Source organism: Coenobita brevimanus, chromosome 7 (genome assembly GCF_032717465.1).
Source record: "Coenobita brevimanus isolate Jiangsu-jjx chromosome 7, ASM3271746v2, whole genome shotgun sequence".
In the NCBI taxonomy this organism is placed as follows: domain Eukaryota; kingdom Metazoa; phylum Arthropoda; class Malacostraca; order Decapoda; family Coenobitidae; genus Coenobita; species Coenobita brevimanus.
In genome coordinates this window covers 7,553,397-7,566,643 of record NC_136960.1, presented here as the reverse complement: position 1 = coordinate 7,566,643, position 13,247 = coordinate 7,553,397, and the positions used below count along the sequence as shown (strand labels likewise).

The window sequence follows — 13,247 nt, the reverse complement described above, 5'->3', positions numbered from 1 at the left end:
TCCCACACCAAGTAGGTGGTGCAAAGACGGTACAGTATGTGATTACATTTCAGAGTTGGAGAAAATGTCGAAGGTCATGAAGATTGTTGGATATGATAAATGGATACGAGGGGTAACCCATCCTAATGATGGTAACTGGCTCTGAGACCAAAAGATGTTTTATGATAGATAGCTTTAAGTGAACTCTTCCTCTAAAGGCTGGCAGTGGAAATTACACCAAATCATGACTGCAGATCGGGTTGAAAATCCCATAGAAAAAGTATCTCAGATCCAGCCATTGTTGAACTGTGCAGGTTAAGTCCTGGTTTTAGTTAAAATGTAAGCATCATGACAGTGCTTCCCCTACACACCATGTGGAGGTTGAGTCATGGTTTTAGTTGCCCATCATATTGGTGCTAACTCCATTCTCATGGACGGCAGTAGAGCCTATATCTGTTTTCTTCAAAATCAAGGATGTTTTTCTTCTATGCTAAGAGAATACAATATGTGTGTCATAAGATGAAAATAATTAATGTATAAGGATACTAAAACCATGTCCTTTCATATTTTGTTTTAAGCCACAGATTACACTCAAAGTTTGGCACTTGCATTTTGAGAATGATGTATTGTATTCTGTCTAATAATATAACATTTCTCCCATGTATTTAACCCTTTAAGACTGATGCCACACGATCATGCTTTTGTGTGATTTGACACACCAGCCTATCCCGCACGATTGATTAATACACACAAAAAACTGTGGGAGGGTAACTCCGCCCCTTTGGTGACATATATAGGATCAGACCAACGAGAGCTAGAGTGTCTGGGGTGGTATGGCGTGATTGGCCCCCTAAGGTGGGGGAGAAGGACCCCCCCACCACCATCACTTTACCTCCCTCAGCCCCATTGTGTCATCTCCACATTGTCCCCTCCCAACCAACCATACCCCAACATACCCCCTACAGCAGTGTGTATGCATAGCAACCCTTCTCCCCTCTCCCTCCTCCCCTTCCCTCCTCCCCTATCCCTCCTCCCCCCTCCCCCCTCCAGCCATACACACTCCACCTCCACTTTTCGCCTGGCTTGTTTTGTTGCTATGGGTGTATGCCACACTGACATTTCATGCCTAGGGAACACTTCACATTGACATTAGTTATGTATATATAGTTATTTACTGTAAATAATGCATTTTCTGTACATTTTCTATTTTTGCCCATGGGGGATTGGTAACTTTTTTGCATCTTTGACGGGCGATTGTGCGATAACTATTTGGTCAATCTGGCTGAAACATACATTTTCAGTTGTGTAAATTCAGTCTCTTGAAATGTGGAAGAAAAATTTTTACCTTGGTGAAAGTTGAAAAATCGACCCTGTTTTGCAGCTGGAGGGACAGACCTGCTGAGCAAATTGCGTACTTTAGGGGTTAAGTGCATTTAATATTAGAACCTTCAAGTACATACTTTGGCCTTTCTTGTGACCAAAAATGATCACAATGTCATTATCAGTGTTAGAGTTACAAATGTCATAAAATTGCCAAACTTTGAGTACTGGTATGATATGCAACAAACTTTGTTTTTGGTGGTTAGCACCCTTAGGATGGGCTGCCCCTCTTGTATAAGAGTGAGGTATGGAAATTGAGAAAGCAAAAGAATTGACAGTGGACATAATAGATGAATACAATATAATAACTGGATATACATTAATGCATGTGGCAAGGGTTCCACTTTATTTTAACATAGTTTTCATTGTGGTAGATAGGGGTGCCCATCATCCACTCACTTAATGTAGTGCTACTTTCAGGTGCTGTACACTGAATGACGAGCCAAATTGTTTCTTGTAGTTTGGGGAAACCATTTACTACAATGGGTGGTAACTATATGCCGGTAACTAAATAGATGGCTGGTGGTTTAGTGGGTTAAAGTGCTTTGTGCATATGTGGCCCTTACAAGTTTACCTTTGAAGGGTGGTTGGAGTTTATTGTTTATATGATACCACTCAGAGGAAATTGACTGGTCACTCTCCCTTAAATATATAGACTGAGTAGCTGAGTCCTGGGGTCTGTGCTCCTGTTGGGGCAATAAAGGATTGGATGATAGAACAGTCACTGGCATGGCTATATCCCCAGAGCAGATCTGAAGTGATGATGATAGTGTTGCCGATGATGACAGTGGTGATTGTGTTGATGGAAGTAATGGTGATTGTGATAGTTGATAGTGACTGTGGTGATGATTGATAATGGTGGTAGTGATAGTGATGCTGATGATAGTGACAGTGATGATGATGATGATGGTAATGATGATAGTGATCATGATGATGATGATAATGATGAAGCTGGTGATGATAGTGATAATGATGATGATGATGATGATGATAAAGGAGATCATGATGGTGACAGTAATAGTGATGATGATGATGATGATAATGATGATTGTTCTATTTGCAGGTGCTGCCAGGAAACTTTAGCCAGGATGTGGGTGAGGGAACACTGACATTGGCCGACCTCCACGCTGGTGTTGACGGAGGGTTAGGAGGAGGTGAAACGGTGATCCTCGACTCTCAACACCCAACCATCATCACACACCTTGGCACCTCATCCATCCTTCTGCCTCATGGTGCTGGGGGGAGTCAGAGTTCATCCACATCATCAATCATTCTGCCACACTCTTCAGCCTCATCCATCCTTCTCCCTCATTCTTCAACCTCAGGGATCTCAGCAGGTGCAACTTCCATTATTCGGGGAGGTGGGTCATCGATGTTACAAAGTGCCAGCGGGTCACAGATCCTGCTTCAGACATCATCGGATGGCAGTGCCGGAGTGTCGGTAGGCAGCCACACGTCCCAAGCTGGTGGTGGCACAGGCCTTGCCATTCCACAGTCAGCCAATACCAATGTTCTTACCGTCCATCAGCCATCTGTTATTCAGGGACCCAGCCGAGATGATGGCACCAATGTGACCTCAGTTATCCAGTCTCAGAATGCCGGGATCAGCCAGACACAGTTTACTTCTCGCACATCCCTCCTTGACCATACCCAAGACTTTAATACTATAGGAGACTCAGCTGGAGGTTTAGACATGGTATCTCTGCCTTCCTCGATCATGGGTGGTGACTCACAAACAGGGTATACCACCCAGGTTCTGCCTGCCACCCTCCATCTGCATCCGTCCAGAGAACCAGCAATAGCAACTTCCTCTGGCAGGCACGGCAATGGTAAGGGTCTTATGCAGCTGTATTTGTGCATCATTATTAAGTAATTTAATGTAGAAGATGAGGTATAGAAGCTGATGAGGCCAGGGGACTGACAAGATGAAACTGAGAGGAGTGTGGATCATGAAAAATGAGAAGAATACTCTGAGTGAAACTTTGACTTAAAGTGAAGAAGCTGAGAAACAAAGCAGTAGCAGATGAGTATTAACAAATGGTAGTGCTGTAGGAGATAAAAGGTGGGCCTTCATGCTATGTACTGATGTAGTGCATTAGTCCTCTTGTCCTCATACATGTTTTGGATGTCTAGTTGTCTTGTGAGTTGAGAGACCCCAGCAGGATGTGGTCCATAATTATCTTATTCCAGTGGGTGGTTGGGGTGTTTTGCTCAAAAAATGCTGCTACTATGCAAGCAGCTGGTCACTTCTGCCTTCAACATCTGGACTAAGAAGCCTTTGCCCAGGTCTCTTTGCTCTTGTTGGGGCAGTAAAAGATTGAATGATGATTGAATGAATGGATAGATGGATGGATGATTTACCACACTCTGACTGGGGCAATAAAGGATTAGATGATAGATGGATGATTTTACACACATTACACCTAGATTGTACCTTGACAGGAGATGGAGAGAACCTGAGGTCAAGTGGAGAGAGGCTTACAAGTGGTCTGGTTGAGAGTGATGAAGAGGGTCGCGATGGGTCAACACAACCGGCTCCTCACCATGTTTCTGCCTCGGATTCATCTGCAGCAGACGCCACTTCCACCACAGCAGCAGCCCTTCTGGAGTCCAACTTTGTTGACAACCAGAGTTTCTCAGAAGGCTTCACACTTCATGTCTCTGTGAGTAACTATAACTTTAGGCCATTTACTTCTTGTGTTTATAGGTCAGAAATTTTACATCATGTTCTTTATGTCTTATTTGCCCTGTAGTACAGTATGCGACCCTCAAACATTTCTATTAATGCCTCATCTGGTCGTCTGACCTCGTTATGACCTATGATAGCCCAGTTTACATCTCTTGGTTCTTCAAGAACAATAACCATGTTGGTTTCACTAGCAAGAATATGAATGTTGTTTATCATAAGTTTTAATTAGGAAGTTAGACTGTGTTATGCAGAGATTCTCAGCACTTCTTGCTCTGTTGTAGGTATGACCTCTGCTATGGCCTATTGGTTTTATTGCTACTAGAGAGAAGAGGCCATGGCTTCATAGGATTTGACAGTAGCTTAGGTGATGTGAGCTGGTGCCTTGCGGGGCTGGTTCTGCTGATTACTGCTCAGTATACGTTTTCGTTTTCGTTTTTAAAGGCTCCAACATGCTTGCATGTGTCGGCCTTGGTCACCTAATGGCGGCTCTCCATGCTGCACGATCCATTGCAGCCTCCCTGTTCAGTCCCTTAACCCTAAGGTCACACTTAATGACCTCGTCCCATGTCTTTCTCGGTCTACCCCTCATAACCCCACCCCCAATATTAACACTTCTCACCTTCCTCACCCAGCTATCATCCCCCATCCTCTCCACATGTCCAAACCACCTCAATCTACCTCTCCTCATCACAACACCAATACACTCCAGTCCCATCCTACCTCTCAACTCTTCCATTGTAAACCCAGCCCCTCCAGGCCTTGGACGCAGGGACGCACTGCACATCCACCTAATCATTGTCATTTCTGTACGTCTGAGCCGGCGAATGTCTTCCTCCTTCACTGCCCAGGTCTCACTGCCATACAGCATTACACTCCTAACACACGCTGCATACAAAGACCCCTTAGCACGTAGGGAGAGCCCCCTCAATGTCAGGAGAGGCATGAGCTCCCTGAACTTCTTCCAACCACTTCTCACCCTAGCCACAGAGCTAGCTCTAGCCCCACCTCCAGCACACAACATGTCTCCTAAATAACAAAACTCTTCCACACACTCAAGAGATTCACCAGCAAGTTCAATTCTTTCAGTAGGTAAGAAAGGATAGAAAAACTCAGGCACTTAGAATATGGTGCTGTGTGTACATGATCTGAGTGAGAGTCAGAAGTGCAGTGCTCAGTGAAGGGATAATAGAAATACATAAAACAGATCATTGTTATTCGGGTTTTAATCGAGGAGATAAAATGCGCTGAAAAGAAAAGAAAATACAAGATGGTGGAGCATGCATCTGGAAGGCAAAAAACTTTAGACTGACTAAGGGTGAGGAAACTGATGGAAATACTGTACTGATGAAATGATGCATCCTTTGAGTAAAAATTCAGAGGGGCAACTGCCCCTATTGTCTCTATTTTTGGTGCCTTGCACTGTAACTGCACGTACAAATTTTGCTTGACACATTATATTGTGCTTTAAAATAGTGCTGGAATTGTTATATATAAATGAAGGACTTACCCTGCATTGTAATTTTTAATTTTACATTTGTTTTCCATGTAGTACACATGCTTCTTGTGAGCCAAGTTTTGCCTGTCTGTGATATATTATATAATCTGCAGAGAGTGTTTGAGATAGAAAAGTATCAGCTCATTTGGCTTGGAACTGTTACCTATTCATACAGTAACTGTAATTACCTACTTTATATTTGTTTTTATTGGTAATACTCACCCATTTTTTTGGAAATTATGATAATACTCTAAAAATAATGCAGTCTGATGATGGTGATGATTAACACCTTGGTGGATGAAAATCCACATGTGCATATTTAAAAAGTTGGGAAATAGCTTTATAATGCTGAATACAATGCTTATGTGAATTCTTGCAAAAGCTCTCTTGCAGTACCCTTTTTGCCCTAACTTGGCCCAAAATTGCCATCTTTACATTTGAATGCTGAGTTGTACCAGTAATAATAGATTAACATTAAAGTATAATGCTAGTCAAGAAGAAGAGTTGTGGACAGGATGTAAAGCTGTTGTATTGACTTTTTCTTCCACTGAACTATGTGAAACAAGCTACAAAAAGACAAAAATCTGCGCCAAGGTAGAGTAAGAACAGTTTAGTGGATCAGTTAGCTTATTGTTCATTTAACCTCCCAACCCTGATTTGACCAACCCTGCTCAAAGCTTTGACCACCAAACATTTATGACAATTGGGAGTTCTTAAGTGAGGTTTTCACCAGGATGTTAATTTAATTTGATGTTTTAGGGTGGACTGGACTTGTCAGGCCTTGGTCAGGGTGGAGAGATCCCATCATCACAACTGGTGCAGCTGCTAGACTCTCATGAGCCAATAGTAGAGGTGTCACAGATCAGAGTGACCAGCTCCTCCACCACATCCACCACCACTACCACCACCACAACCACTACCACCACCATCATCAATTCACCACTGCAGCCAAACTCCACTCCCGCCACCATCACCACCTCTCTTAACAAGGGTGACGAGCCTCCCGAACCAATAGTGTCTGTCACTAAGATGCACGAGTGAGTACTACAGTAGTAGTGATATAGTACAAACTCCCTAATCCAAACAGCTGACATCCAAAAACCTCTGCTTTCCAAAATATTTTTTCATGGAGTAGGAGAATGATAGTGTATCCATACACAGTTTATGTGTATTTGAAAACAAATTTCATTTGCTAACAAGTAAAACAGCAGATAATATATTGCTAATACAGGTACAAGTATTTAATTGCATTTGCTGTTCATGATAAGCTGTTTTATTTCCTCAGTTAGCTATCATTAATATTATACACACCACAATGTTCTGTTTTACAAAAGCCTTTGGACCCATGCATTTTGGATTAGTGAGTTTGTACTGTAGTAGTTGTTGCCCAAGGTTAATCTGAAATATGAACATGATGAATTGCAGACTTAAGTTGATTTGCTGCCCACCATCCTCCTTTAAGGATTTAGGGAAGTAGTTAAGGGCCTTATGTATAACTGGGCAATTGAGCGACCTGGTTGTATCAGTGCCACTACATGAAGGTGTCCCTTTTCAGCACCAGAATGATTACAAAACTCAATTAATGCAGGGCTCTATTCTGAGTGGTCTAGGAGGCTTCATAGCGCCTGTGCCATATTTATTAATTTTCCATATTACACCGTAACATTCTCTTTTATGCTCTTTATGTGATATTAATATTAACATAATTTTCATTAGTTATATTCGGAGAGAATAAATCACTAAGGAAGAGGTGTTTTAAATTTCCAGTACCCCTTTAAAGCCAGTAAATGGAAGGTTATACAGTATTCTATAACCTGGCAGTTGCCTTTATGTATTTACTTTTATCTCTTGTGATGATCATCCATACACAATACAGGGTGTCCCAGAAGGAAAGGACATAACTTTGGGAAATGATAGATGAGAGGATTCAAAGTAAAAAATGTTAAGCAGCATTGGTCCAAATCTTAGCCATTATGGAACTACGATTACTGATGTCCTTGTGGGTGAACTATGAGGGAGACCAGTTTCACCCGTAAGGACATCAGTAACTGTAGCTCCATGGCAATTGAGATTTGGACCTATGTTGATAGAGTATTTTTTTTTTTTTTACTTAGAATTCTCATGTATATAATTTCCGAAAGCTATGCCCTTTCCTCCCAGGGCACCCTACATACAGTATATATATGGGGTGCTGTATACCTCATATGATGTTCTTACAGATGTACAGACTGCAAAGCTGTTTTCCAAAAAATGTGCCACCTTCGGAACCATCGGAGAGTGCATGAGAAAGTTCATCGATGTGCTCTCTGCCACAACCAATTTAACTCCCACCAGGCACTCAAGGTAATCAGTGGCTGTTACTCACCAGTTGCTCCTATTGGAATTTGAAAACATCATCGCCATTATCACATTAAAATCATCATCGTCGTTGTCATTGTTATACTCATGCAATGATATAATTTATGATGATGTACATTATAGAGGCATAAAGTTCATGTATGATATACAGTACATAATAGTCATAAAACTTATAACTTTTAACCCCTTCAGTCCAGTGACATTTTAAATTGTAGTCTTGCTATCTCCAGATGGTAGTATTAAACCTGGAAGAAATTTTTTGAACGAGAGGTTATCTAGAAGGATACAAATTTGATCCCAGGCCGGGGTATGGAATAGTCTTCTAATATGAATTGTGCTAATATGAATTGTTCTGATCTTCCACAAAACCCATCAACATGTATATAATGGCCAGATTGGTAGAGAGGTGATCTACTGCCTCAGTAAACGTGGGTTCAAATGGGACAGGGAACAATTTAAAGTGTGTGGATGTGGATGTGATAGGAAGCGTTATGAGGAACACACTGAGGTGGTTTGGCCATGTGGAGAGGATGGAGGGTGAACGACTGATGAAGAGTGGTATGTGAGTGAGGTGGAGGGGGGAAGAGGGAGGGGGAGGCCGGGGATGAGATGGAGGGATGGGGTGGAGAGGTATATGAGAGAGGGAGGTGTGAGTTGGGAGCAGGGCAGTGAAATGGTGGGGGACAGGGCGACTTGGAGGCAATTTGTTTGTGGCCACCCCAAACGGGATTGAGGCGTCTGGCAATAGATAGATAGATAGATAGAATTTCATTAAAGTAGACTCTACTGATCTATCAAAGATCTACCAGTGACCTGCTGACATGTCTTAAAAACACTCTCGCTAATACACCAGTCCTATAAGAGACAGCTGTAGCATGTATTCAATATGAAGAGTAGGTGTTAATGCTGAAATGGTGGCATATGGAAACGTATGGTGCATAGGAGGATTGCTGGGTCTCAGGGAAATGGATGTGAAGCTCATGCCTAGAATTGGATGCAATAGAAAAAAATAAATAAATAAATAATACCATCACAGGAGTCCTGAATGACACAGCCTTAGCATATGTTCAGCATGGATGGTTATTATTGCCAAAGTCATGACATGTGAAAGTGTATAACATCTAGAAGGACTGCAGGACCCAAGTGTATGCACATTCAAATACATGTCCATAGTTGGATGAATACATCCACTCATTCAATGTATTGTTGCTCTTGGGTGTCTGCCCTTTCCTCTCCTCCCACTTTTCCTTCCCTCCTCTTCTGTCTTTCTTTACTTCATTCTTTCCTTGTCCTTCAGCCTACGGGTGACTTAACACTCCCCTTTTTGTCTTTCTTTCCTTCATTCTTTCCTGTTCCTTCTGCCTGCGGGTGGCTGTACATTGAGTGACAAGCCGAATGGTTTCCTGTAGACCAGGAAACCATTTACTATGCTGGGTGGTAATTATATAACCAAATTATGGTGCCTGGTGGTTTAGTGGGTAATTGCGGCGCTTCAGTTAGATTAAGCCGGTGACGGTTTATATCCAAAGGGTGGTTGGGGTTATTGCTTACATAATGCCACACAAGGGTGAGTGTGGCTGGTCACTCTCATCTTAAATGTCAGGACCAAGTTGCCTAGCCCCGGGCTTCTACACTCCTAATGGGGCAACATAGGATTGGATGATGGATGGATGGATGGATGGATGGAAAAAAAAAAAAAAAAAAAGTACATCAGAATGTTACTGTTTTATTCTGAAGTGTTGGTATTATACTCAGGAGCATCAGAAGACGCACCAGCGGGGCACAGGCAGTCAGCAATGTAATGAATGTCCAGAGAAGTTCAACAGTTCCAGCCAGTTGTTCAAGCATATGCAGAATGATCATGAAAGGTATGACTAATTTGATTTTACTACTCTCCATGTGGTTATGTGTTTCTATCTCCCTGTATATCTGTTTCTTTTGCCTGTACAAGTTAAACGCTTCAACCCAATGATGTATAATTCTGTTTATTCATGCCCAATATAGACATTTATAAGTAGACTAAAACACTCGAATCAGATTGACTCTGTGAGGACTTATAGCTGAGGGTTGATTGGATGTGCAGATTATTGTTCACTTGATGCCACTCAGGGAAGGGTGAGACTGGTCAACCTCACTTTAAATGCTGGGACTGAGTAACTTAGCCCAAGGCTCCTACATTCCTGATTAGACAAAAAAAGCTTGGATGATGGGTGGATGGATGGCAAGATCTCATGTTTTGAGTGGATTAATGCAGCCACTATTTAACCTCTCCAAAGTGAAAAGTCTCTTGTAAGCTAAATAAAATTATCTGGAGGTAAAAGGAATGGAATAGAATATACATCAGCAGAATAGTAGTACAGTTGACCCCTCAGTTTATGCAGGTCTGACTTGTGCTAAACACATTTTGTGCAGAAAGATAAACCCTGAGCCAGTTCATTAATCATGGGAAAAAAGCAATTTGTGCCGGAAAATTCCAAAAGTTGGCCCCTGTCTGTAGTGGCATTCGAAGGTTCATGATGATATGTGTCAACATGGCTGCCATGCATGTACACTCTGCCTCCTCCTCCTTCTCTCTCTCTCACCATTGTCTCTGCCAACTGACCTTGTCCCCTAGACCTGGCAAAGACGGCTATACCAATAGGTGCGCCACGTGATGAAGAAATGATTTTGGCCAAGCTCCAGAAATTGCTGAAAAATGACATAGGCAGTTTCTTTATGAGAGTGACGATATATAAAAGAGCCGCGTTGTTTACTTGTTTGTCCTTCAGTCACGCCAAAACCAAGGGCCAGAGACCTCCAGACGCATATATATTCTGAATCAGATAGATTATTTTTTGGTCAGGAGGGCTGATAGGAAGTTAGTGAGGGATGTTAAAATTATAGGAAGTGAGGAGTGTGTGCAGCAGCACAGACTATTGATTTGTGATATGGTGCTTAAAGAATGAGTGATGAAAAAGAGGACTTATGTACCTAAGAGAAGAATATGCAAGCTGGAAAACCAAGTAGTAAGGGATGCCTTCTATAGCGAGGTGAGGAGAGTGGTGGCTGAACAGGGAACCGTAGACAGAGGCGTTAATGAACAGTACAGAGCCCTCAAGAACCTCTTGAGAGTTACTGATGTAATATGTGGTTGGACAAGAGGCCCACCAAGACTTAAAGTAACCTGGTGGTGGGATGAGGGTGTAGAAGCTGCAGTTAGGGAGTAAAGGAGGCTTTTCTGGGAATGGAAGAAGGGTGGTAACAAGGAGGAATACTTGGCTGCCAAGTGTAGGGCTAGAGGAGAGGTATACAGGGTGAAGTCTGAGTCACAGAGACTTTTACTTGATAACCTAAATCATGGGAAAAGGAAAAATATGATATTCAAGGTGGCGAATCAGATGAAGTGGGATAATCGAGATATCATAGGTGAGCAGTGTGTGAAGAATGATGAAGGAAGGGTAGTGGTGAACAATGGGGATATTAACCCTCTCGTCGTCGATGACGCGCAGCGAGTCTTTTGGGCCTTTCCGCGACTATCTGCGATGACGCGTTTTACGTCCTCAAATCACAAAAACTTACGTCAAAGTAAAAGTTTTCGGCCGATCTGCGTCATTTTTGGAAGCGTCCTAGCCCCACGCCTCTCGCCAAAAGTAATGACTAGGCAACCTCGGGGCCCGAGACGCGCGGCAGCACGGGCGAGATGATTAGTAACACGTCAGCTGTCAGGCAGGAAGGTAGCGCACGGCTGGGGATTTAAATTTTACTCTCTCTACCCCGTCCCGGGACTCGCGTCATATTTCACTGTACCAATAGTGCTTGTGTGTCGTTTTTGGGCACTATTGTGATTAGATTTTGTGTTTGTAATAGGGAATTAGGTTTTGGTGAATCAATCGTGCCCGTTATTCTGCCGTTGGCCCAACGGAGATGCTGGTAAGGCTACCCTGTTTATCGGTGTTTCCCAGCAACTATGCTGCCTCTTCTCTGCACCCAGTGTGAGTATTCAACATTTGAATAACAGTGATAGTGATGCAGGTGATTGTAGTGTGATAGTGAGGAAAGACATGGTGAAACGTTTAGCTTAGCTGAGGGAGGCGGGAAACCGGAATTTTTTCCAAGGTGTGGATGAAGTCCTTGTTTTATGCTGATATATGGTGGATAGTGTTATTGTGCAATAGATGGGAGTATAGTGCAATGAGTGTACGTGATGAAATAATGGCTAGGGCAGGAGTCAGTTTCGCATTACAGCCAGGGCAAGCCATTGTGAGTAGAGGAAATACAGTAGTGTTTTTATAGGAATACAGGGTATTTGCTTTTATCATATTGTTATATTTATTCCGTATGCTTTCTGTGTGAAATAAAGCATGAGTGTTATTGGTAGGTTTATCATATGCTTGTGTGGATGAATGTACACACTTCACCACATGATCATCAAAAAATATCGTCTGTGAAACCTTAGGTATCGCAGATGTGACATACAGAGCATGATCAGGAACTGTTGTGGTGAAAATATAATGTATGTTTCATAAAATGATGGATTTCATTATGTGTATTGTGAAAATATCATAAACACTGCAGCGTCTTCTCTGCTACACCTTATGGGACAGGTAAGTGTTATGTATATCTCTTTTGGTGAAATGTACTGTGTTTCCTATGTATTGATAAACTAGGCTATGTTTTATGTGAAAAGAAAGTGAAAAAGTGACGCACGTCATCGTAAGGAACAATTGCATGTACAGTCTCTATCTATCTATCTATAGCCCGACGCCCTAATCCCGCAAAGGGTGGCCGCAGACAAAACGCCTCCAAGTCACTCTGTCACCCACCATTTGACTCCCCTCCCCCCAACTCACCCCCCCCTCCCTCATATACCTCTCAACTCCATCCCTCCACCTCATCCTCGGTCTACCCCTCCCTCTCCCTCCCTCCACCTCACCTACATACACCCTCTTGGTCAGTCTTTCATTCTCCATGTACAGTACATATATATACTGTATATATATATATATATATATATATATATATATATATATATATCTCTTTTGGTGAAATGCACTGTTTCCTATGTATTGATAAACTGGGCTATGTTTTATGTGAGAAGAAAGTGAAAAAGTGACACATGTCCTCATAAGGAATAGCAGGTTTTGTTCACCTGAGTTAGCACAAAGGTAGCAAAATGCAATGTGAGGTTAGGTACACATACACACACACACATGCACACACACATACACATACACACACACATGCACACACACATACACACATATGCACCCACACATACACATACACACACACACATAAACATGCACACACACATACACACACACATGCACACACACATATGGAGAGAGAGAGAGAGAGAGAGAGAGA

At 42.4% G+C, this 13,247-nt stretch overlaps 1 protein-coding gene across 1 annotated transcript in view; it reads left to right on the top strand.

Annotated features, from left to right (window-relative positions):
* Window positions 1-13,247, top strand: part of LOC145404785 (uncharacterized) — a 73,382-nt gene that overhangs the window by 46,857 nt on the left and 13,278 nt on the right. Inside the window, exons 22-27 of the mRNA XM_080276302.1 lie at window positions 2,423-3,188; window positions 3,802-4,022; window positions 6,303-6,430; window positions 6,521-6,580; window positions 7,763-7,886; window positions 9,657-9,769. Of these exons, the coding sequence (XP_080132428.1) occupies window positions 2,423-3,188; window positions 3,802-4,022; window positions 6,303-6,430; window positions 6,521-6,580; window positions 7,763-7,886; window positions 9,657-9,769 (1,412 nt within the window). The remainder of the gene's footprint in view (window positions 1-2,422; window positions 3,189-3,801; window positions 4,023-6,302; window positions 6,431-6,520; window positions 6,581-7,762; window positions 7,887-9,656; window positions 9,770-13,247) is intronic.